Raw genomic sequence first — 25,512 nt, forward strand, 5'->3', positions numbered from 1 at the left:
ACACCAGAGATCAGTGGATGATGCTTTCAGTGTTTGGAACCATTTGTTAACTCTAAACATATAAAAAAGCATCAAAGTTCTTGCCCAAAGACTATATTACCCATCCCTGCCAGTTTGTTGCCGGCTGAAAACAAATATGAACTCTGGGAAACATAAATGGCTGTTGTCTTTACACATCCACAGAAAACTGAATCCAGAGCCTAGGGTGCTGCCCACATCACTCTAAATCAAACCCACATTGGTAAAACAATCTGTGTATGAAAACTACTATTCACTATTACTGCTACTAACCCTAACTGTTCAATAGGCAAAAATATATATTTGAGAAAAAATATATAGGCTATCTCCTAGTAGGCTATACAACTGTGTGCAGGTCTATGGGTGTTGTCAATGATTGAGGTATGTAAACTGGTGACACCGATACCAGGTGCAGAGTTTGGAATTTGACCAGCTATGGTATTGTGCACTGTGCACACCACCATCACACCTTATTTAAATTGAGTCGCTCCAATAAGCTGTATCCTTCTAGGTCAGCTGACCCCTAAATCATTTTATATTGAAGGCAAGCACTTATGGCCATGCTCCATCATGAGTTTTCAATGCCTGAAATGTTTATTTTGAGAAATTGCTAATTGTACAACCTTGCTATCTGACCATTACATAATATATTTAATTGTAAGTACAAAAATGGATTGAAACCAATTATACAAACTGTTCGCTAAAAAACAGAATGATCAGAAAAAAGGTTAAAATAAAACATATTTTCTGTTTATATGTTGACAAAGTGCTGTTTTTTTTAAATCAAATTATTACTTTTCAGTCACATCCATAGTTCTTCAGAGCAATATTTTTGCAGTTGTTCAATACTTCTGATGAGTTTTGTCCCATGTGTTCCACAAAAGGACGAGGAGTTGGATGGGTTCTACTCTCATTGTAAACGATTCATGTCTTTGTTGTTCTTGCCTGTGTAAGATCCCAAGAAGGCACCTTCTAAATGTATTAGATATGCCGTTTACAAACTAATTGTCATCCTACAATAAATGCAATGGACTGTTAAGTGGCACTTAAAGAAAACAAATAAAACGGAATTAGTTGTAACTTGTAACCACCAAGGTAATCTACAAATGAACCTGCTCTACTCTCACTGCCTATTGTTGTAGGCTACCATATCCATTCAATATCTTGTTAATATCCAAAAATGTTCGTTCAAATTCTACTTTCGAGAGGTAAGGTCTACTCACATGATCACAGAAAACCTTGTGCAGGGTTGTGAATTTGAATTTCCTTTATTTTGGGGGTTTTCACAAACCGTAACTCCACATAAAAAGTAGTTTGTTTTAAATTAGTGACATCGTCATTAGCGCGTCAGAAAAAACGAGCACTTAACTACACCCATTGTCACGAAGCGCGCTCCCTATCATTAATCAGTCTGAGGCTGAGCGGTTGTGTTTTGTCGTGTGTGGGCACGAGGGCTGTGTACACATTGATTTTACATTTTACCAATGGTTAAAAAATGTGTTGAGATAGCTTTTAACAGCCCACCCCCCGCGCATTCCATTAACATTTTTCATACATAACTTCATCTAATTACAAAGTACTTCTTGCTAATTACAAAGTAGGTAGTTAGTGCCTGCTGTCGACGTTATTGATTTTGATGATCTGTGTGTGAGGAAACTTTTACCACAGTGCTAGCTAGCCAGTGATAGCCAGTGCTAGCTAGCCAGCTATCAAGCAATTTAGGGTAAGAAAACTGTTACGTTTCGATTATACTGGTCAGCTGGTATAACTATTTTGTACGTATATTATCAAGCAGCATGGCGTATGGATTGTTCACATTGTATGATATATGGCATAACTAGTTAGACCGACTACCGCTTATTGTAGCCAGAGTTGGTGTATAGTATGTAAGCAGCTTGCTTAGTTTCTTAAGCCATCAGGATCGATAAAAGTGTATGTTTTTATCACTTCTAGAAAATTCAGCTAGATATCACAGCTGAAGAAGCATGATGAAACACAAACATAGATGGTGTCAGACTCCCCCTTCTGTCACTGTCCGAATCAAAGCCAACACTGCGCACACCCTCCAGATCAAGAGAGGGCTTCGACTGAAGAGACCCAACGTCGAAGAGGCCCAGGGGCCGCCTGGCAAGAGTCAACCTAGTCGGCGACAAGAAGAGGTCTCTTTGACCAAGCTGTCCTGGGGCCCAACACTTGTGATACAGCGAGAAGAGATGTCAGCTTTCTTCAGAATTTTTGGTTGGTCAAAATAACTAGGGAAATTAAGTTTTCACTTGCATCATTAGCCACACCTTAATCTAAAGTAAAACACATTTACTTGCTTTTTAACGTACAGAAGACGATTTGATACAAGACTTTCTGTGGATGGACTGCTGTTGTAAAATCACGGATAAGGTGAATCTCTTGGGTTAAATATGTTCTTTATAATGCACCACTGTCTAACAATACATTACATTATTTCTCACTCTTAACTTTTCGGTGCTCACATTTTTCAGTACCTACTGGCCATGACTTTTGTCTACTTCAAACGAGCTCGCTTCAGCATCAGTGAGCACAACCGAATGAACTTTTTTATTGCACTGTAAGTCAATCAGAAGTTTTTCATGTCTTAAAAGTTGCTATGTTACCTACACATAATGCATCATAATTGCAACACATGGGTTAACTAAACAGATCTTGTCATGACTACTTTCCAGTTACCTCGCGAACACCATGGAGGAGGATGAAGAGGAAAGCAAGTACGAGATCTTTCCCTGGGCACTGGGGAAGAGCTGGAGGAAACACTTCCCCCGCTTCCTCAAGCAAAGAGACAAACTGTGGGCACGCATTGAGTACAGGGCTGCTGTCAGTCATCGCTGCTGTGAGGAGGTAGGCTATGGCTAAGTCTCTGCCAGCAGTCTCACAGTACCACAGGCCTCCAAAACTAGCTCGCCATTGATGCACCATGAGCCTGCATCACGATAGGTACATCACTAGTTTGATTCCTGTTAACGTGTATAAAGAAAGATGGTCTTTTTTTGGGAGTTGGTCTTTACTTTTAGAAGTGATGAATATTCACGACTTGCCTTAAATTTGTTGTGATGACTGTTTGTGTGTGTGTCGCTCAAGGTCATGGGCATTGTACCCACTCATTTCATCTGGCAGCGAGAACGAGCAGAGCACCACAGTGGTGCCAGGAGGCAGTACGGAGAACGGGCACCAGTCCACATGCCCCGCGGACCTTCGGCTTCCCCGGCCCCCTGTGCCCTCTGTGCCCATACATCCAGCCTGGGCCTGTCCTCATCTACCTCAGGGACACCCTCTTCCCCCTCCATGTCCTCCCCGCTTCCCTTTGCCCTCGCTTTCTCCCTGGAGACGACTCCTCCTAGGGTCCAGGCTGTTTCCTGCAGGGCTGGCACCAAGACCAAAACCCAGTCCCAGCGCCCCTGCTGCTGTGCTGAGGAAGCCCCGAGTAAGTGTTGCAGTGCTCAGAGAGGCCTCCTTTTTTAGGACGAGCTGCAAGCATGTTTAGCCTTTTTGTCTCCGGTATTCATAGTTTTTTTTTTTTTCTGTGCTTCTGGAATTTGAAATATTCCCATTTAAGAAATACAGTAGAAACTCTCTAATACATTAGATATACCATGCGTATTGTATCAAGTGAATGTGGACACTGAAAAATCACAGTTCTACAGAATGATCCGCTCTCTGGATGGGTTTAAGCAATGGTGACACCTAGTGTCAAACATGTAACTTGACTTTCTTATTCCACTATTTGAGTGAAGTTGAGCAATGACTCAAGCAAAATGCTCTTGAGCTCATTTGTTTCACGTCACCTCAGCTATAACACCAGTCCTCTGTCCCTCAGGGTATGAGTCTGACTGTGGGGCTGGAAATGACGCTTCCATGGACTGGATCAATGAGGAGTAGACAGTCAAACTTGCTGTAAAACTACATTTCCCAGTCTGGTCAGTTCTTAAGTACATGAATGTGTACATATTTAGAAGTGTGTACAGCTGGATTTGATATGTAACCAGCCCACTCCTCAGGTTCAAAAAGGTTTGTGTGTGTAATTTATTTCTATAGAAAATTCTTTAAAATCTCAGGAGCATTCTATTACTTTCTGTGTACAATAATTAATATTTTTACAACACCAGTAAGACTATAAAAAATCTTCATGAAACTGTACGAAGCCATTCCTTCATTGGCTGTGAATATAGTGAATTGTCTAAAAACATGGATTGTTCTGAAAAAGGAACATCTAATCTTAGGTGCACATTCTTTTTGTACACGTTTATTACTGTATTTGTATTTATTTACTCTTCACACTTTTTTGTTGTTGTATTGAACCAAAAAAGCACCGGAGATTGTGTAAGAATTAACTTTTGATTGAGAATCAACTGTTAGCATAAATGGTAACCCTACAATAGTAATGCCATACTACTAGGGTTGATGTTTTTGACATCCTTGTTCATGTAAGAAAAGAGTTCTATTAAAGGCTGGATAAAAAATCTTCCTACATTATCCATGTAATGTGTTTGTGTGTATTGACATAGTATATACAGTACAGAGCAAAAATCATGACACTTTAGACGGTAAATATACATTTTAATATAGAAATACTCTACTAGCAGACATACAATTATTTTGCAATAAAATTCTTCAGTGATGGTCCTCACAGTTAGAATACCTACTTCTCACACTTCCTGAGTTTCACGAGGAATGCTGAAAGCATGAAGGATTGTTGTTAAACAATGTTAACCCCTGGTAAATAAGTGCATGGAGGATGTGATATTGGACACATTCACGGACCTGTGTGGCTAGTTTGTTCTGGGTGTGGTCGGGCAATGTAGGGAATACTTCCAAATGGTGGATTTTTTGTGTCACCCATCTCTGAAAGGTGAGGAAACATGCATGATATGGTAAGATAATCATTTTGCCAAACACAGTTTATTTAATTAGGCAAATCTATTAGAAATGTAAAACAAAGAATCAAAAATATATTAAACACTGAAGTGTCACCTTCATTTTCTTCATCCGACCTCTCTCCCTTTTTCTCCTGTCCTGCAAGTGGAGGAGGAGCTTTCCTGGTGCAAAACTGGCCATCTTTCTGGATGGCGGGGGCCAACAGCCAATCTCTGACCTGCACCTCGATGATGCGCTCACACAGGAGGGGGAGAGCTGAGCATCTTACACCCTCCAGCAAATCGATAACCTGTGTTATACTGAGTCCCAACATAAAAAGATGCAATATAAAAAAGTCACAATCATTTGGACTCAAAATACAGCTATTCTGTATTTTGAAAGAAAGCCTTGCGTACATTTAGTTACTTACTTGGCAAGGTAGACAGCGCACACAGCCCCAGAATGGAGGTGGGGAGTCACAGTGGGTAAAACTATTTGTGGACTTATTATATCCAGAGCAATCTGAAAGACAATAACTCAACAGTTAAAGCCTGGCAAGTTTTAAACTTGTACTGGCAAGTGCTAAGATGGTCATTTTATTCTGTGCAGTTTTTCAAACTTGTGTGTGCAGGTGCAAACAAATGATTGGAATGAAATAACATTCCTCCAGGTCCATGGTGTTACATAAAACACACAGCACATGTATTCCTGAACGACATAAAACATGACAAAAAAGAAACACGGCCTTACAGAGTGAAATCCCCGTCCAGCAAGAAGAGAAGAGGCCGTCTGGAGGTCAGTGTTGTAGAAGTGGACGTTATCAGGCCACTCCTCCCCCCTCCTCTGCATCCACGATGCTCGCCAGCGCTTGTAGTTAAGAACGGCTCTTTTATGGTGGTCCTCCCTGATCTCAACACTTACCACACTACCCTTGGACCCCACTGAAGAGAGAGAGCGCTTACACTGAGACACAGATGTGACAGAGACATAAGCTATCTATGGGGTCATACTTATTGCAGAGACTGAAAGCATGTAAAATGTCCCTTTACCAAATGGCATAGGCCTACAATGTGTTTTAGACCCGTTTTTCCAAGTTTCACAATGTTTTTTATGGTTGCATATGCTAGAAAATGCAAAGATCAATCAGCCACTTAACGTTGACAAACAAATCCACTTTCATAAACTCTCATTCAAGATGAAACATGGATTCTGTGCGTACCGGCTCTCGACAGGAAGAGAGACATGGCACCAGACCCAGAGCCTGACTCCAACACACAGTCTCCCTCTGAGACGTCCATCATCATCAGCATTTCGTTAGCATCCTGGAGAGAGATGTGCAAGAAAGGTTAAAAAGAGGATTGCCGGTATTTGGAAACAATATTACTAGACGGGACTAGGATTGAAGATATATGGGCTTTAGCAATGAGTAAACAGTCTTATTTAGGAAACCAATCCAATGACACAGGGTTATAAATGGTTAAGGGAGGGGGGGGGGTTCATAACATTAAAAAGGAGAGAAGATACGGTTAAGATAGCAAAATACTAATTTTGGGAACCCCCCAATGAGTCACAGGTCATTTTGAACCCTGCAGTGACAGTGGTGAACTGATGGTGGGCTCTTAAACCACACGTTCTGCTAACTGTTGATCTGGGTGAATTTGACTAGTCTTTCATAGATTGTAATTAAGCAAATCATACCTTCGGGTAGGCAATAGCAGGTCCTCTCCGCATGTTCAGCACAAATTCCTCCAGACTGGGCCGGCGTATGAGGATAGGTATCCCAAGCGTGGTGCGTTTGTACATGCCGGAGGGGAAACCCATGAGCTCATTGTGGGCAATGGTTCCCCAGCTGCTCTGCAGACGCACACCGTTCTGAAGCTGGAACATCTTCCTGAACTCCACCCGCCCCTTCTTACGATACTCCGCTATAAGCGCCTCACCAAAAGTCATCGAACGCTCCCCAGGCAGGGTGGATGCTGAGAATCCCAAATGACCTGAACACGTCTCATTTTCTGGAAACTCCAAACTAATCGGTTCTGCTACATTGTACTTGGTGGGCGGTTCCTGTTTTATTCCTAATCTGTCTTCGATTTGTGTCCCTGTACTTTCATCCCCGCCCTTTGCCCTCTGGGCATCTGTAACAAAATCGTCCAATTTGTTACAATCTTCCTGAGGACACATTTCAGTGGGTTTCTCATCTTCATCCTGTTTGTGCTCTCTCAGCTGCGCAACTTCAGAGCTCAATGCATCTTGGGGCAACAGCTGGCTTATCCTCTCTAGTGGCGATAGAGGTCGCCTCCTCCCGAACTGTGACCCTGGTCTGGAAGTCTGCATACGGTTTGGCAAAGACGGATCAGAGGTGTTTTTGTTGCTCCCATTGTTATTCGCCCATACAGGACTCGTCCCAAATGTTCTTGTATTCAACGTCCATTTAGAGAATTCGACTTTGGAATGTAGTGGTCTGCATCTCTGCTGGGCTATATTGGTTGTGCATGTCCGCACCACTCTTTGCATTAAGAGGGACGCTCCCATCGGCACGTTTACAGACATGAGTGCAAGGTGTAATGGAAGTTTAACTAGCTTACTCAACGTAAAGTGGTAACGGGTGATGAGCCTTTTCAATGGTTCCTTGCACAAAAAGTCCTGACACTGTAGTCCATAAGATGCTGACTTGAAAAAAACTACCCATCTACTACTATATCTATAGATAAATGCATAGACAGAAACGATGCTTCCCTTAAAGAATTACACCTCGGCCGTGAGTGCAGTACAGTTCATATCTTAATACAGCCAGGTACAAGACATACACTTCAGCTATATCCACAGCATGGGATATGAAGGTCGCCATGCTGGAAACAAACACATGTTCTGTGACGTTTTTTTCTGAGCGACAAATATGTCTTCTTCCTTTAAAATGTGCAGTAGCCTGGTTACAGCTGCGTATTGCTGCCCTCCTCAGGTTGCATGGGTATGAACGCATTAAGCAAGCAACAAATGGGCTGGGAATATAAAATGCCGCGTAGGATAAACTGCATGTTGTTTCAAATACTATTGTATTGATCAAATTAGATATATTGTAAGTTCAGTAAGTTTCCCAAACTAAAACATGTATTAATTGGCAATTCCGCCCATTTTTACCCACATGAACGCACCTAATCACGCCCAGAGCCATATCTTATTTTTCTATGGCTCTGATCACGCCCACATGTATTGATACTAGCCAATGAGGAAGATCGAGCCGAAGTGCCAACGCGCCTGCTTCGTGGACGATAACACGTGGTTCTTCACTAATCACGCAGACGCAAGTAGTGTTTCAGTAATGGCGGCCGATATTGGTAGTTCGTCTTTGGGGCTACCCTGCGCTTTCTCACCAAAATCACGACAATATCTGGCGTTGTGTGCCCAGGATGGCAGACTTCGTATTTGGAACACAGAGAGTAAAACATTTCACCAAGAATACGTGCCTTCAGCCCATTTGAGTGCCACTTGTACCTGCATAGCTTGGGGACCATGCCGAACGGCCAAGGTAATGTTGCTGGAGCAATGGAATTACTTAGGCCTAACAAATCCTGCTGCAAAATAACTCCGTTAAGTCTGCAAAACATTTGGATATAGATATACAGTAATAACACTGACAATATATTAAATCTACTATAGTTGTCCTTTGTGTCAGGTTTCGTATGTGGAAGCTGCGTATCTGGGCCCTAGCGCAAGCGACAATTATCTTCCTGGACGCACATGTTTGTCGCACATGGTCGGGAAAAAACCCACGATGAGCACTCTTTCACTATGCATGCCACGAAACAAATTGTGTGGTGTTCATTTAAGTGATTCTCAATAATGTGACTGTAAAAACGTAGCTAAACTATCGATTAATAAGGAAATCAAACAAAGCTCTAAAGTAAATTGACAACTTCGCGAGCTGTCCAGTTAGCTAGCTAGCTAATGTTAGCTACGCTAAAGAATGACGCACACGCGTATGATTAATACAATTTCAGATGAATAATGCTCTGAAAGTACCCACAAAGTAGTACATAGTACAGTCATTACCTCACTTACACATTAATTCCTTGTGCACTTGCTTTTGCAAATATCAACTTTATAAAGTTACAGATGACACCAACACATCTAAGTTTAATAGCTGTATTCTAGTACTCAGTTCATGTTAATATATTTGGATATATTAATAATATAAAACATAATTAATTTATCTAATAATTGCGAAGAGGAGATAATGAATTTCCACAGCCGATAAATGTGGCTAACATGGCAGCTTGCTATGTACTTTACATTTAGTCATTTAGCAGACTCTTAACGTTTGTTTTCTTCATTTGCTAGTTATGGATTACTTAAGGCCCCCTATACATTAGCCTACTAAAAACTAAATGTCAGATTTGGCCTTGCGTTTATGGTTGCGTTAGTTAAGTCATTAATGTATTAGACCTTCAACATCCACCTTAAGACAACAGCTATCAATGCATTTAGTCTGGCATGTCTTGAGTAATCCTATTTTCACTGTTTGCATTCACTTAACATGTTGTTTACATTTTCTCAATGGCATATATTAACTGTTTGTTGCAGGAGGGACCTCAGAGAAAGAAGAGGAAATCTGAGGCAGGTCAGGTGGAAGAAAAAGCAGACCTGTTGGCACTGGGTACGGCAGCGGGCACTGTTATCATCTACAGCACATTGAAAGGTGCTCTGCATTGCACACTGGTAAGATTGATGTCACAATTTGATTGACAAATATCTAAGTCTATACTGCTATAGCTACATCTCTTGTGAAATTCTGATTCGTGACTAAGAGATGCTCATTCTGTCCATACAATTGAACAAATGCTGTGCTCAACTTTTTATTGATGAACTTTACCTGGTATTATCTAATTATTTTGCTGCCCAGTTATTGCTTCTAGTAATTTCATTAATTCTGAGTCCGAAACGTTGTTCTTCCCAAGGATGGCGGTCACAGTGGAGGCGTCAACTGTGTGCAGTGGCACCCTGAGGGTAGTCTGTTGTACAGCGGCTCAGATGACACACACATCGTAGAGTGGGACCTGCAGACGGGCAAGACGCGTTGGTGAGTATTTGTGTGGTGTGAGGGAACATTGTTTGCCTTGAAGTGTAGAAGAATATAGCATGAGGTTGCACAGACTCACTAATGGTTAAATGGCAGACATTGAGGCCTGAAAGCTAAATAAACATGCATACCCATGAGAAGTCTGGCTATACAGAGATGGTCTTCTTACTACGTAGCTCTGCCAGTTTTCTGCAAGTAGACTTGTGCACTAAGTTACTTAGTAATCATCAAAGAAGTTACTTAAGCATTTGCATGTCACTTTGAGACTGTCCGTTTATTATTATTAAGGATAGGGGAAGGCAAATGTTGAAATGGTAAAGTAATTTCTACAAAGTGATATTGCAACCCCAGATAGCAGCTTATTCATTGAGGCTCATCATGTCTGTATTTGTCCACAGTAAGTGGAAGGCAGACCGTGCATCGGTAACCAGTCTGTGTGTGAGCCCAGACGGCAAGCTGCTGCTCTCAGCTGGACACATCATCAAGATGTGGGATCTAGAGACCAAGGAGTTGTACCGGGTGAGTGGGGGGCCTCCTAAGAGAGAGAATGTAAGGTATGACACAAGATAATGGTCGTTAGGCCTTTGTCGGGCACTTGTATGTCATGAAATGGTCTTTTGTCCTCTAGAAACCTGGGACAAGCATTTTATTTCGGAAGAACATGCATTATTTCAGTGAACTTGTCATAGTTTTGTGTAGGCGTATAGGCATTTCAAACAGCCGTAGAAATTAGTTCATACCAAGGGTCCACAATGTCCTCTTTCCTCTAACCGGTTACCACCTCGGTGCGCCTCTTCAGAAATTCACTGGTCACTCAACTGCTGTGACGACCCTGCGCTTTGCTACCACAAGGCCTCCTGAGAGCAACGGTCTCTACTTCCTGTCTGGAGCGGCCCATGACAGACTCCTCAGTGTTTGGTGAGTGTGGGCAGCAAACAATCTTGCTCAGATAATACAGTCCTAAGTCTAATTTCATTGGGTCTTAAAAGCTCTTTCAGTGCATTCTTGCTCATGCTTAATTACTAACCTCTAGTTTTAATTGATCAACTACAAACCTAAAAGTGGTTGTGCCTTGTGTAGGGTTGGGTATTGTTTGGGTTTTTACGATACCAGTGCCAAATTGATACTTTTAAAACGGTAACAAAAATCTTTGCATGAATAACTTCTCCCGTTGGTTTCGAGTTGATCTGGCCTCTATTCTTCTGTGTTTCTTGTTCACAGCCTGTGGTTCATAAGTGGTTTTGTATTCCTTGCACCCCTTAAACAATGCAGGCTATGCCACAGTTCAGCATTTCAAGTACAAAGTTCCAAATGTTTAGACAATGCTTCTTACTAAATACTATTACAATCTAAATTCTTGTTACCATTTTACCAGATCAACATTTTTCCTGTTATAGATAATAGACCAGAAAGTTGAACTATTTTCAGTCTTTTTGAGATTCTTTTAAAAGGTTGACTGACATTTGGCCAGTATGAACCTGTCAAACGTCTAAATAGCAATACAAACATGTTTGTCCTGTTAGTCGACATCTGGGGATTGTGGACATGATGATGGCTACTTTTTCACAGTTGTCCGTTTCTGCCCCTACCAGGCAAGTCCGTGATGACGGTAAGGACAAGAACTCTGTGGTGTCCTTTACTCTGACCGACGAGCCCCAACACATTGATCTCTTCACCTCCAACAACAAGGAAGAGGTACGAGTCTGGTAGTAGCAGCAATGTCCTTTGGCTAGACAATGTTCAGCCTGAGGAGCAACATTAGCACATTTCTCTCATCCATCTTCTCCCTGTTCCTTTTGTTTCCTGATTCCAGGCGTTGAGGCTGGCGGTGGTGTGTAAAGACGGGCAGCTGCATCTTTTCGAGCACTTTCTTAATGGGTGAGTACCTTCTGGAATCTTCTCCCATCACCAGGTGTCATATACATTGCCTTCAATGCAGAAATTGTGAAAAGCTGAAAAGTGGCTACAGAAAAGTGGCCCTTGGTGCACAGGTGCAGTGAATGTCCTCAGAAAGAAGCTCATATTGACCATCTGAAATGGCTTAAGAGCACAGAAGCTGTGTTTTCAATAGAAAAGAATGCCTGTTTTCAAAATGTCTAATTGTCTGTTCCCCTTCTCCCTTCAGACCCTGCAAGAAGCCCCTTTCTCCCTCCTGCACGGTTCAGATCTCTGGAGTGGAGGACTCCCCGGTGCCTGTCCCTCTGCTGGCGGCGGCCCTAGGCGCAGACGCACAGAGTGTGCTTCTGGCCTACGGAAGCCACCTGCAGCCTGTCATGGAGAGGACGGTGAGGACACAGCGTGGCGCGTGTCTGCCTGCCAAACACGGCTTTAGATGAGACGTGTCAGTCCTGTTTTTCGCATGCAGGGGGTTCACGTTGTATTGCTCTCTAGACTTGTCTTGGGTGACTTTGGGTTAAGAACTGTGCTTTGCCTTCGGTCGAGTACTGCAACACAACCCCGTCTCGAGACTGCTTTTTGAAGGTCTTGTCTCGGAATTGACCTCTGTCTCGTAATTCAAGACCACAACAGTCTTGCAGGGATATCACTAAATTGCATTGTCCAATTCTTTTGTTAACTGTGATTGGATGTAAAAATGTAATCTTCAAATGCAAACAGTAATTGACCCGTTTCTAATTAAAAACTTAAGGGCTGTCATTATCACTGGCCACCCTCACCCCAAGAAAGTGAATGCAGTAGATGGATAATGCTGTTACATTACATCAATGTTAGCTGTATTATGTATACTGCTCCTGACTTTCAAAATATTAACATTAAGTAACATTATTTTTTAATTTAGTGTTGGGAGTAAGAAAATTATCTGGTCTTTGTCTCGCCTTGGACTGGACCCCTCAAATTCCTAGTCTAGGTGTCCATACAGTCTAGTCTTGGTCTCGGTTTAGGTCGTCTTAACTACATTACTGCCTTTAGGCATTGATAATTCCCTAGGTGTGTAGTGAAGAAACATATTTCATGGTACTGATGTTGCCCCTGACCATTTCTTTACCCTGGCCTGTAGGAGATTGACACAGAAGAGAGACACATCTGCCTGACTCGAGATGTCAAGACCACCATATCCCTCTCTGTGGAAACCAGCATATCCAAGGTAACACCTAGCCACAAGCATGTTGATGTCCTTGTCTGCCTGTTCTCAAAGAAAGCAAATGCACGCACTCACAAAGGCCAATATAACTGCAAACTATGTGCTTTGATGGATGTCCTACCTGGAAAATCTCTCCAAATGCCCAATGTAATATTGAACATTGAAGTTGGGTTTGTTTTTCAGTTGCAATCATTTAATGATCATGAGTCGCTTGGTCCATTAAAGTTCTTCTCTTTCAGGTTAAAACTCCCATTGTCAACGCAAAGAGCAAAATTCTTGTCCCTGGACTTCCTGGTCATAAGGCACCTTTAAAAGTGGCTCCAGTGGCATCAGAGAAGAGGAAAAAGGGCAGCGACACCAGAGAGGTAACACTGCGGTGAACTGCTGCAACAAAGGGGAGGAGTTGAGCAGTATGATCTGTCCATGCTCTTTTCAGCTTGTCCAAAGTTCTGCTGTCCCAAGTGACAGCAGAAGCTGTGTGGCCTGCTGACTTTGCCATTGTATTCCGTACATTGACCCATGCACATCCACACAAGTTAAAACAAAGGCATACCCCTGGCCACCTGTCACCATACTTTGTTACTATGGTTCTCAATGTCAGTCGAGGGCACGAGACATTAGTCCTAGCACTAAACCCCTTCTCAAACTTGAACTCCCCCAGATGTCCATAGAGGAACGACTGGGAGAGATCGACCTGTCTGTGTCTGGTACTACCAAGGGGACCTCTTCTCTACAAACGGACAACTTTGCCGTGTTGCTCGTGCAAGGCCTAGAAAGCAAGGATAGTCAAATCCTTAATGTGAGTGCGACATGGAGAGTGTATATTGACATAACTAACCTGGTTATTTCTGAATTGGAAGGACGTCTGCACAGATACCAATTGTTTGTTGTGCATGTGTCTTCTACTCCAATAGAAAGTTTTCCAGACTCGGAAGGAGCTGTTAATAAAGAAAACGGTTTCTCGGTTACCCCTACCCGCTGTCTTGCCATTGGTCGAAGAGGTTAGTTTTGAGGACACGCAATGAAACCAGAGAAATGCATCTTTAGTTGACTGTTATGCTTTTAGAAATGGAGCTAGGCGTCATTACAATGTTTCTAAACCTCTTCTGTCCATTCCTTCCTTAGATCACCAAAAGACTGCAAGGACATCCATACACGTAAGTTGCAGTTTATTTTTTTACCATGATTGTCTCCTAAGGCTTAAGCCCCAGATACTGGAATTGAAACAGAATGGTACATTGGAAATGTTTCTCATGCTTGCATCAAATTTGTCGTCTTGTTTACAGGGCAGTGCTCATTGTACGGTGGCTGAAGGCTGTTCTCGTACACCACACCTCCTACTTGGCCTCGGTGAGTTGTGGTAACAGCAGTCCATGGGTTGTTTTATCCTCACTGTTTTTAGTTGTGTCATGGTTGTCACTCCAATAAAGGCCATATTCTGTCTAGTCGCACCTGTTTTCGGTCTGGTCAATGTGATGGGCCTTCTGATTAGAGAGCTTTATTGAAGTGGTTATGGTCCGATTCAAACCCGAAATTTGTTTGATGTTAAGGCTGGGAGAATGCATGCCAGAACAATCCCACCCACTGTTTTTGAAATTCCCATGTCATACAATAATGTTAGAAAGTAATCCTAAAGTGACCTTTATTTGGCATTCACACAGCCAGCTGAACGGTCGACACATAGTTGAGCTCCAGACGGACAGGGCTTTGACATGATGCACCGCTGCCCGCTAAGGGGGTGGAGCTGGGAAGCTTCCTATTGTACTTGATTTTACTGATCCATGTTTTCTAAAACAGTTGCCAGATTTGGTGTCCCAGTTGGGGGTGCTGTACCACATGATCGAATGCAGAGTGAAGATGTTCCACAAGTTGACCAAGCTACATGGCAAACTGTTCTTGTTTACAACACAGGTATGTCTGCCCCTGTCGGCATGCAGTGCCAAAGTATTGGGATGGCTTGTGTTTTTGCGTCATTCATCTTTCGTTGCATTTTGAAAGCATTTGTATGTTTACTTTTCCGTTCATAAGGTCACCGTATCTGTTGTAGAATAATCCTCGAGAGATGAATACTAAAGTCCATCATTTCAAACCTGATTTGGAACAACCGCTTAATTGTCTTTTGATTCTCCACCAGGTGGCGACGACTGACAGTAGCAACACAGTCACAGATGTGGACCACACTGCCAAGCTGGTATATGAGGAGGGTAAGTGCCATTGACCTTTCCCTCTCCTCGTTACCTCATCAATTCTTCAATTTCTTTAATGTTCTGAAACCACACCTTTACTGAGTCTCCCGTGCTTTAGAAGAGGTTAGAGATGAACTGTGTTGGCCACTTGGCAACCTGAGACTTGTCGATGGTGTATATACACATTCACTGTTCATGTTAGGGTAATGGTGATAGTGGTGTTTTGAGCATTACAATTCAACTGTAAGGTTACCAAAATGCTTCCTATGTATATAAAGATTTTTAACATTCGTTGAAACAAATCACTTCCCTCTTAAATGTGTGTTAACCTGGATAGATACATAGGCAAATTTGCATTTTCCATAGTCAGACTTGCTGATGCACTTCACGCAAATGTGACTCCCTGTTGCTTGGCAACTGAACAGGCAGCGTTCAGTCATTACGTATCCTCCCCTTTTGGGTGAACAACAAGACCTGCACTGTTCACTCATTACCACACTGTATAAATCGCATTTTTTGAACTGTATAGAAAATTGGCCATTATGAAATAGTTAGGCTTGGCAGTGATTTCCGAATGGCTTGCCAAGGGTTCTGTCGACGCGTGTTCATAAAGGGTAGTTCATAAAAGAGGTGTTTGTAGAGCTTCCTGAGTGTTGGGTTCCTGCTGGCTGGCAAACCGGAAGGACCTTTCTACTAAAGGTGTTTGATGCAGAGTTTGCCTAACATGACCACAGTGGGATGGGGAGGAGACTGGAGGCCAGCCGAGACCTTCTCCATGTTGCACCCAAGGCTTAAAGTATTTCAACACGTATCTATAACTATTGGATCTGCCCAGAGCCACTCTGGATCTGCCATAACCAATTGCTAGTGTTCGCCTTAGCCAACTCCTTCACCATTAACGGTGCTAGCTGGAAAATCAAACAAACCCTGTGGGGATCAAAGATTGTTCTTGCTCCGGCTTTAACTTCTGGATATTCGGCAGCGTTGCTACAACGGACCGAATGGCTTCGCTCGCATCTTTCTCCGCCTCCATTATGGAACTACAACTCAAACTAGTGCTCAACGTCATCGTTCTCAGCCATTCCCTCTGTTTGCTGATTGGACCGGTAAAAAGTTTACCGGAGACATCTGACTAATATACCTAAAGCCCAGATGCAGTACAGAAGCTAAATGAAAATTTAGTGGAAGTACGTAGGAGGGCAGAGCCAGGCTAACTATATGCCAGCAGCGGTAAGAAAGTGCTTGCTTGTCATGACTCACACCCCGGTCATAGAGCCGCTGCCCGTGCACTCAAACTTACCACAATGTTGTCGGGAGCAACTGTTACAGTTGACACACAGTTGTCTATGACTGACTGTGTCTGCGACTTAGATATACGCTTGTGCACATTTATTGCAGAACATGACTTGTCATTCACAATTTCTTAGCCACTGGTCACCCTGTGTAGAAAACTAGCAGAACACAAAGCGTTTCTCTCCACCCCCCCTCCTCCTCCCCCCTCACGTTGTCCTGCCCTGTTTCATCTCTGTGCCTGTCTGGGGTTTGTGGTAGAACTAATTAAATAAGAGCGTCTAGTGCTCCTCGCTGATTTTCTTTCTTTTCTTCTCCCACTTCATAGAATCATCCGATGAAGAAGAGGCCTCTGGAGATGAGGGTCTTCCCGATGAGGACTCTGATGTAAGTCAGACTACTGTGTGTTCATGACAATGATGGACTTGCTGAGTATTAGATGCTTCGCTTTATAGTAAACAACCTCCATTTAGAGACTTGCTGCCACTTCATGAAATATGTTATAGTTGGGTTGTGAACAATATTCTCATGTCATCCAGAACTGGGAAGACGAGGAGGCTATGGAGGAGGACAAGGCGGGAAAAGACATGGACGAAGACGGAAGGAGGGAATCGAAAGAAAATGGTGATTCGGACATGGAACCAGAGAACGAGAGCGAAGAGGAATAAGAGTTAAAGAAGCCAATCAAAACACAAATAATGTGGCGACAGAAATGGACCTGAAAGATTATTATATATATACTTTCATTTTATTTTCATGCTTTTGATTTTATTGTATCAGAACAAACAAAAAAAATGGTTTTAGGAAACGCAAGCAAAGGACAGCATACTTGTGGTTGCAGGGCCTTATGGCCATTGACTTGGTGGACACACTTCAAACCCAAAACATCCAGAGAACCCACCATTTTGAAAAGCTGCTCCTTGGACTCAAATCCATGCAACTTCTTCCTGCTTTTTCCATTTGTTTTGGTTCCCAGTCTCTACACCCCTTTCTCTGAAAGTGTACTACCGCTCTTCTCTTAGACTCCAGTAGGAAAGCCAGGTGTAAGGAATTGTGAATCTTAAGTCTGACTCCATAGCTTTGAATCTGAATGAGGGAGGAGTTCACAAGTGCACACTTAAGAACAAGGGTTTGGAGATTGGGATGGTTGGGTTGGTTTCTGTACCGTCGACTGTAGTGTACAGAATATCCCCCTCACTGCTTGTTCCTGAGGTGGGCTTGCCTGGCATGACTGTAGATCATGTCCATACGCAATGTAAATCTGTATGTACTGTGCAGTGTTTGTATGAGCTTCTTCCCCACCCTACCCTCGTACAGCAATCTCCCAGAAGCCTCTGGATTAAAGGAAATTCAGTCAATCCTCCCACCTGAACTTTAATATTGTTTGTCTTCTCAGTTTCCTCTCCCTCTGTTCCATGTTTGTCCTCTTCTCCCCCTCATGCATTATTTTGTGGTCCGTCACCCAATCTGCTGCCTCAATCTCATAGCCAAAGGGGCTATTTACAAAATACTGACTTTGCTGAGTAAGGTCAATAAATGGGTTCACCAAATGGATTGTGTCTAAACTATAAATACTGGGGCAAGATGGGCCAGGCTCTTATTTTTTTAAGGACTCATCAAATTATCCTCAATAGTTTGACCATTCTACTTTTGGCATATACAGTACTGCTTGGACCTGATATGTTTTTTGGTTAAGCCATTATAATTATTTTACAGAAATATAGCCTAGAACATAAACTGACATTTGGAGATACTTATGCAAAAGAGACGTTTTATAAAAATACTAAACTCAATTTGAGCTTTATAATGGTATTGAAGAAGCAATCCATAAGATTGAAATGCTTGATATCTAACAAGAGTTGATGAGATTGTATTAAAGTTCACAGGTGTTACGTGATGGCCTTTTCTGTTGATTATAAACGTGCATTTCCATGGTGCTCTTAACAGGAAGGGTTAGAGGGCATTTGCATGAAAGGGGTGGCCCTGTTGTCCTACTTGCAATGAAATCCCAAGAGTTTGTGTTTTGGTAGATGCAAACTAATTAAACAACTTTCAGTCACTTAAACCTTATTGAAACAGAATCATTTAATTTAAGTCAAGAACCCTGAATGATGTGAACTTGCTGCAGAAGTATGAGGCATGACTCAACATCCTTTAAAACTGTTCCTTCTCTGGAGGTGGCCTAGCCTAACTGAGGAGACCTATGGCTAAAGGCAAAGTTAACCAAGTTCATTGTGACCATACACATTCCTATTGGTGACTTTCCAAAAGTTCAGTTAAAAGTAATGACAAGTGTAACACTGCACCTTTTGAAAGTGGTCATACTGCTACATAGACCCGGAATAAGGAACATTCTCAATGTGGTTACACTGTCACTTGACTTGAAAAAATGGACCATCTGGCAGTGTAACACTAAAAATATATATTTTCTATGTGATTGCACGCAAGGTCTCCTGCTTTCTTTTTTGCACACACACTTGACAGAAAGTGTTAAACAAATAAAAAGCATTTTCTTTTAACCTTTGCGCTGTGGGGGGTGTGACATCCCGACGGTTAAAAGAAAGTGCTTCACTTTATTTTTGTATGAGGTAAAGTTGTCGCAACACGTGGGGGGTCACAATGACCCGAAGATAACACAAGGGTTAAACATCTTATGAATATTTGTGAAAAATAAAAATTTCACCTTCTATATTCTACAGTAGATGGTTGATGGAAATGGAGGTCATGATTTTGATGGCTACTACTATTTAAAGTGATATTCAGGACCTTACTAGATGGTTAGTGTCAAGAAACCCAAAGAGAAGCAAATTCTGCTTTGATAAAGACATTTAAAAATGTGGTTCAGCTAGCTAGACCAAGGATACACTGGTAATATTATGGATGCAAATAAGATGTTCCAGTTTTGCTCCAGATTATATTCCACTAAACCAAGTGGAGAATAAGAACAACATAGACTATTTAGTGCAAGCCATTTCTTTTAACATGCAAAATATAAATGTCAACATTAACTTCACTGTTGATTATTTAGCTTAGTGCATTATTGTTATTTACATTAGCCATTGTCTGGGAAAGATCATTTGGCCTCTAAGACAAGTAAAAACTAAAATTGATCTGATGGGGTTTTAATATGGGGATCACTTTAAATGTTGATCTTGGCATGGGCTGCGTGTGTTTTATTCTCTCCACTCTCTATTTTTGTGCGTTAACTTCACATTGAGAACATTTTGCGTTTGAAGAATTTCAACTGCGATCTGACTAAACTTGAGAATATTGGCCCTTCGTGCTGAATGGAGACTTTGATTGCTCATTGGATCTTGAATCAGTTTCTCTCACTCAGTAGCCTGCCTGATGAGTAATCCTTTGTTATGGATGATGATAGCTATGCTTGTCTTTTGATGTGGGTGCCCTGCAAACTATTTTTTTTTTTTTAATGCCACAAGATGTCACTGTTGTTAAAGCTTTGTATAAGCAGAAAATGCCTTTCACAGAAATGAGATATAGTGTTTAGCCTCTGAAATTTAAAACAACAAAGGGGTATATTTAGTTATTAGGCTGTCATTGTTTGGCCAAAGTGCAAATTTGACTGTAACTCTTTGTGTTAAAACACACTTTGGGGGTGCAACCATTTTAAAGGCTTAATAAACCATTAATTAAAAGCTTACTGATAAACATTGCATAGGTGTCACATGAGGATATTCTTTAAAGGATGCCGATAATCTGGGGGACAGTAAATGCTCGTATGTGACACTGTCGTCACTTGATGTATTTTGAATAATCTGTGTTTAACCTTATCAAAGATTTATAAAGCCTTCATCAAGACCCAAAATGTTGTAATTACTTAATGTGGGAGCGGAATGGGATTCTCTTTATGAACCGCACAACATTGGCCTTTCAGCTAATACCAATAAAATGTAATTGAGATTCGAGACTGTGTTTATGTCTTTCAGATTCTATTACGTCCAATGCGCCATGGTGAAATGTGAGCATAATCACTGATTAAAATGGTGTCTTTCCACACAGCTGTCAGGCAGAATACACAGTTGGCATTTTCTTACTAGCTCTTTGCAATGTCACATTGGATTACAGGGATGAACTATATGCTCCGGGTAAAAATTGTGGTAAATCAATTTTCCATTTTCTTTAGGACGTCACTTCTATCTGATGTCAAGCTAATGACAACGTGAGCCATTGGGACAGGAGTCATTCATCAAAGCTGTTTAAAAACCAACCGTGGAACCACTCCTCTGGCTGCTCATTAGTTCAAACAAAATTACTTTTGAGAATAGCGGACATCATGCGTCACTTCAAGAGGAAGTGAAAGAAATTGCAGTCAGTGCTGCTTCTTACATAAGCCTTGTTAGAAAACAACCTCTGGCTACAACTTTTTTTACTCTGTAAAACTAAAGGGATGAAGCAAGGACACATGTACAGGGGTTAAAGTTGACCATGAGAACTTAAATGTTTACTGCTGCCTTTCATCCTCCCTTCAATTGAATATCTCTTTTTGAAAACTGTCATTCAGTATATCAACTGAAGACAGTGTAATTTACTTACAGAAACCTAGTCAGGGAACATAATAGGAATACAGTCAAAACTTAGATGGTCTAACATAAAATAATACATATGTGGACAAAGAACAATACGTTTTACCACATTGTCCACAGACCACATTGTGTCTAATATTACCAGAGCATTCAACAATCATTTTTTTGTAGCTATTATTATAATATATACCCCTTCCTCCAAGAAAACTCTATCCCAAAACAAGAGAAAAGTTCCCATTCAGACAAAACCACCCTGGTCAGCCCAGAGTGATATAGAGAGAGTATATCAAACATTCATGAGTACTTTTTCCTGGCCATATTCTTGGCTGGAGGCAAGACAGCACTGCACTCGGGTCCAAACTCAGTTTGACAGGTCTCATTCAGATGGGTGCTACACAGGGATGTGTCCGATCTCTGCTGAACCACAGCAACTTCAGCTGCCAGAAATGTCAGAACTCCACGGAAATTTGAGCTGGAGAGGGGTTGCCAATCCATCAAAGGTTAAACCTGTAGGCAAACCATTGCAAAAGATTTGATATTGTTTGTATAGTGTATCAAACATGGGTGGGACCAATATGTTCAGTACTTGAAAGTATTTAAGGTGTGATTGAGTTGTCAATGTCTGAATTTTAAGACATTGTTTTGTTTCTTTTGTTTTGTTGCATTGGGTAGAATAGTTCAAGTGCATCATATGACATTAATATATGTCCATTTGACCCTGTTTTTCTTTGAATTGGTTGAATCAGTTACTTTTACCTTGTCAGTGAGAACATGACCTGATCCTCATAGCATTGAATGTACTTCAAGAACAAACTGCTTTTGGTGAGTCAGGTGGCTGAGCGGTTAAAGAATCAGGCTGGTAATCAGAAGGTTGCTGGTTCGATCCCCGGCTCTGCCAATGACGTTGTGTCCTTGGGCAAGGCACTTCACCCTACTTGCCTTGGGAGAATGTCCCTGTACTTACTGTAAGTCGCTCTGGATAAGAGCGTCTGCTAAATGACTAAATGTAAATGTGAACAAATAATTTGAGAATTGCGAACAAGGCAATGTCAAATGAAGGAGTAGAACTTTCATGCATGTAAAGTCCTCAGGTCTGTGAAGTGTTCCAGTTCACTAACAAATACAATGGTTGTAAAAAAGATGGTCTCAAAAGGTGTCAGAGATTTCCTATAATAAGAACAGGTGAATATGGAATACACACAACAACAATACACCCTTCTTGTTCATCTTTCACTGGTTTGCCATACTGATTGAACTCAATGGAATGATTTCTAAACGATCCTATATTTAACTTAATAATACCAATCAAATCTATTCACATTTGATTGGTCAGATATGTGGACAAGATATCTTGACCACATATCACTACTGGATTCTCAGATGTAGGTCTTGGGGGAGTTTAAGAACAAACTCATTATCTAACCTTTTAAGAAGTGCATTCAGTTTCCTAAAATGACAGAAATGTGTTCCTAGGTTAGTTTCATTGCAGCAGACATGAAGAGGAGGCAGGTAAAGAAGTACGGTGAGGAAATCAAAGAAGGATAAAAGCTAGCTTTCAGTAGGGGACTGAAATGTGTGTGAGCAGAAAAAAAGAGGAATTGATAGATAACTTCTCCCAGGAAGTCTCAAGCCTCAAGGCCAAAGAGACTAATGGACGATAAGGAGGTGGACGCGCTGCACTTTATGACCACTTGTTCTTCGGCAAGTAATCACATCATACTCCAAAAATACTGAAAAATAATTCCCATCTCCTCAGACTCAAAGGAGCCCTCCCACAAAGATGCCACTACGACAAGGCTGACACTGGAGCTGAAAATGATATGAAGATGTGAAGGGAGTGTGGCATCTCTTTCATGGATTTAACTGAATTATAATGTGCTTATCCGGGATGCCTCTGACAGGATTAACCGCTACAGTTTAAGGTTTTCCCTGGGGAGCTCCACACTGGAACTCTTCCCCCCTTTCTTGTAACTGTGCCATAATTGCCGAGGTTTGTGAGGTTGAGAACAATGAAACACGGCAAAAACTCATTGATTCAAGACTGGCTTGTGTTTGAGCAGTGGCTATATTTTGCTTCAGTGGCGTGTCGTGGGACCGGGTCTATCTTTGTCAGCAGTGGTGATCTGAAGAGTAATGAAATTCCTTGTGTTGTCAGTATGTCTCCAGACACTGTTATGATTTACATTTACATTTAGTCATTTAGCAGACGCTCTTATCCAGAGCGACTTACAGTAAGTACAGGGACATTCCCCCGAGGCAAGTAGGGTGAAGTGCCTTGCCCAAGGACACTACGTCAGTTGGCATGACCAGGAATCGAACTGGCAACCTTCGGATTACTAGTCCGACTCCCTCACCGCTCAGCCACCTGACTCCAGATTTAGATTTCTATCTTTCATTGAATTCTGTTGTGTTGACTTCCAAATATCATCATTTAGTTTTTGTTAATGCAGTTTTTTTCAATTCGAATTTGAAATGATTGTGTATGTAACACTGAAAATCATGACAGCAACAAACACCAGCCACCCCAAAACCCCGTCATACAAACCAACGCACTATCAACACTACGGTTATATAAAGCATTCAGGCTAATCATATGATTGCAATAGGGATATCGATATCAATATGAAAACATTGCATCTTGACAGACAGCTGTACGTTCCAAAAGCTATCCCTCTGACTGAAGTGTTTTCTCAGAAACTCACACATTTTATTCCCCCTGCCTGTTAAAGCGAGCCCTTGTTCAGCAACTAACTGTCAACTTGCATTTGTTGAAAAAAAATCTTGAAAGGTGTGAAATTCAATGGCTCGGGACTGGAGCGAACCAAAGGACACAAACAACAGCAAAAACAGTGAAGCTGTCATTACTGTCTCTGTTTTCTTTGAAACACACACCTTCACAGAGGTCTGGCGTGCTGAGATAGCAACTCTCCACCCACTGTTTTCTCCCCAATCGCCTTCATCCGATATAAACCTTTCAGTTAGAGCCATGTCTTGATCTGGGTTGATCTGTGAGACTGGTGTTATACAGAAAAACTGCTGACACCAAACATTCTGGCAGATGGCACCTTTTGATTCCGGGGCTAGGAGACTTGGCATGCTGGCAAGACACTTGGTTTTGTCTCTATTCATGATGATGACTTGCCTCCAGGACATTGATATATCCACCAGTATTGGTGTTGATCAAATTTCTTAGCTGCTGTCAGAACAAGGAACTATACCTTCCAGGGGACAAGAGTCTGTTAGTTGGCTTACAAAGCAAACGTCCTTATTTATTAAAATACGTTTGCATTACCACACCTGTCCACTAATTAATTGAAGCCAATCAAATCTAACTTAAGGTAGCTAGGCAAGGTAGGGGTAGGTAGGGTCATATCTTTGAGGAGATAATAGAGAGCATGGTTGAAACACTGAAGACAGTTAGACTTCTGGGCATTCTGCCAAATATGACCCATCAGTGGTAACTATCATTCAAGTGTGTTAATATGGAGTAGTTTGACAGTAAGGAAATGGATTTCCTGCGGTCCGTTGACACAGCATCCTGTATGTCTTTTTACACCTTCAGCCTTGCCAGAGTTTGTCTTTAAAGAGGATGTCACTTGACGTGTGTTTATACTTTAAATGAATTGATAAAAATTGCTGGCATGCTAATTACCCTGGCAACATCACACAGCGAACACACACACCACATATACACACACCAAATACACACACACACCACATATACACACACCTAATCAGAGCCGGAGCACCTCAGGTGCCTCCTTGGGTTATTGGCCCCCGGGCCCACGCTAGGAGTGATTAATGCCTGTTCTCTCTAATAAACAGAACGTTTCATCAACCCTACACTACCCACGCGCCCACCATGCACACCCATACTCATCAGCCACCATGCACACCCATACTCATCAGCCACCATGCGCACCCATACTCATCAGCCACCATGCACACCCATACTCATCAGCCACCATGCACACCCATACTCATCAGCCACCATGCACACCCATACTCATCAGCCACCATGCACACCCATACTCATCAGCCACCATGCACACCCATACTCATCAGCCACCATGCACACCCATACTCATCAGCCACCATGCACACCCATACTCATCAGCCACCATGCACACCCATACTCATCAGCCACCATGCACACCCATACTCATCAGCCACCATGCACACCCATACTCATCAGCCACCATGCACACCCATACTCATCAGCCACCATGCACACCTATACTCATCAGCCACCATGCACACCCATACTCATCAGCCATCTTTCACATTGGCTGTCTGTCTTCTGCAGTCAAGGAGGGCGTAAGTTCCCTCTTGGACCATGTTTCAAACGAAGTCATTGAAACAAAATGACAAATGCACGCTCTACAGTTCAAATTCACAGTCAAATTCAAAGTCTAC

The 25,512-nt window shown here is 42.0% G+C and overlaps 3 protein-coding genes across 3 annotated transcripts; 2 read left to right on the forward strand and 1 right to left on the reverse strand.

Moving 5' to 3' along the window:
* The first annotated feature begins 1,612 nt into the window (after nt 1–1,612).
* Nucleotides 1,613–4,151, forward strand: spdya (speedy/RINGO cell cycle regulator family member A). The gene is made up of 7 exons (XM_067243657.1): nt 1,613–1,741; nt 1,972–2,256; nt 2,354–2,412; nt 2,514–2,599; nt 2,715–2,886; nt 3,127–3,469; nt 3,863–4,151. The coding sequence occupies exons 2-7, from the start codon at nt 2,004–2,006 to the stop codon at nt 3,922–3,924; spliced, it is 975 nt and encodes a 324-aa protein (XP_067099758.1). The 5' UTR covers nt 1,613–1,741; nt 1,972–2,003; the 3' UTR covers nt 3,925–4,151.
* Nucleotides 4,152–4,594: 443 nt separating this feature from the next.
* trmt61b (tRNA methyltransferase 61B) lies at nt 4,595–7,654 on the reverse strand. Its single transcript, XM_067243608.1, has 7 exons — nt 6,598–7,654; nt 6,119–6,221; nt 5,650–5,840; nt 5,330–5,421; nt 5,017–5,219; nt 4,807–4,887; nt 4,595–4,719 (listed from the first exon to the last, which is right to left on the reverse strand). Exons 1-7 carry the CDS (start codon nt 7,447–7,449, stop codon nt 4,685–4,687), a joined length of 1,557 nt encoding a protein of 518 aa, XP_067099709.1. The 5' UTR covers nt 7,450–7,654; the 3' UTR covers nt 4,595–4,684.
* Nucleotides 7,655–8,202: 548 nt separating this feature from the next.
* wdr43 (WD repeat domain 43) lies at nt 8,203–18,124 on the forward strand. The gene is made up of 18 exons (XM_067243576.1): nt 8,203–8,425; nt 9,481–9,615; nt 9,855–9,976; nt 10,375–10,495; nt 10,776–10,894; nt 11,569–11,671; nt 11,790–11,854; nt 12,102–12,261; nt 12,993–13,079; nt 13,316–13,441; nt 13,738–13,875; nt 13,991–14,077; nt 14,202–14,233; nt 14,363–14,426; nt 14,874–14,987; nt 15,211–15,280; nt 16,881–16,939; nt 17,092–18,124. Exons 1-18 carry the CDS (start codon nt 8,219–8,221, stop codon nt 17,218–17,220), a joined length of 1,938 nt encoding a protein of 645 aa, XP_067099677.1. The 5' UTR covers nt 8,203–8,218; the 3' UTR covers nt 17,221–18,124.
* Nucleotides 18,125–25,512: the final 7,388 nt, after the last annotated feature.

The sequence above is a fragment of the Osmerus mordax genome, chromosome 9 (assembly GCF_038355195.1).
Source record: "Osmerus mordax isolate fOsmMor3 chromosome 9, fOsmMor3.pri, whole genome shotgun sequence".
Classification (NCBI taxonomy): Eukaryota; Metazoa; Chordata; class Actinopteri; order Osmeriformes; family Osmeridae; genus Osmerus; species Osmerus mordax.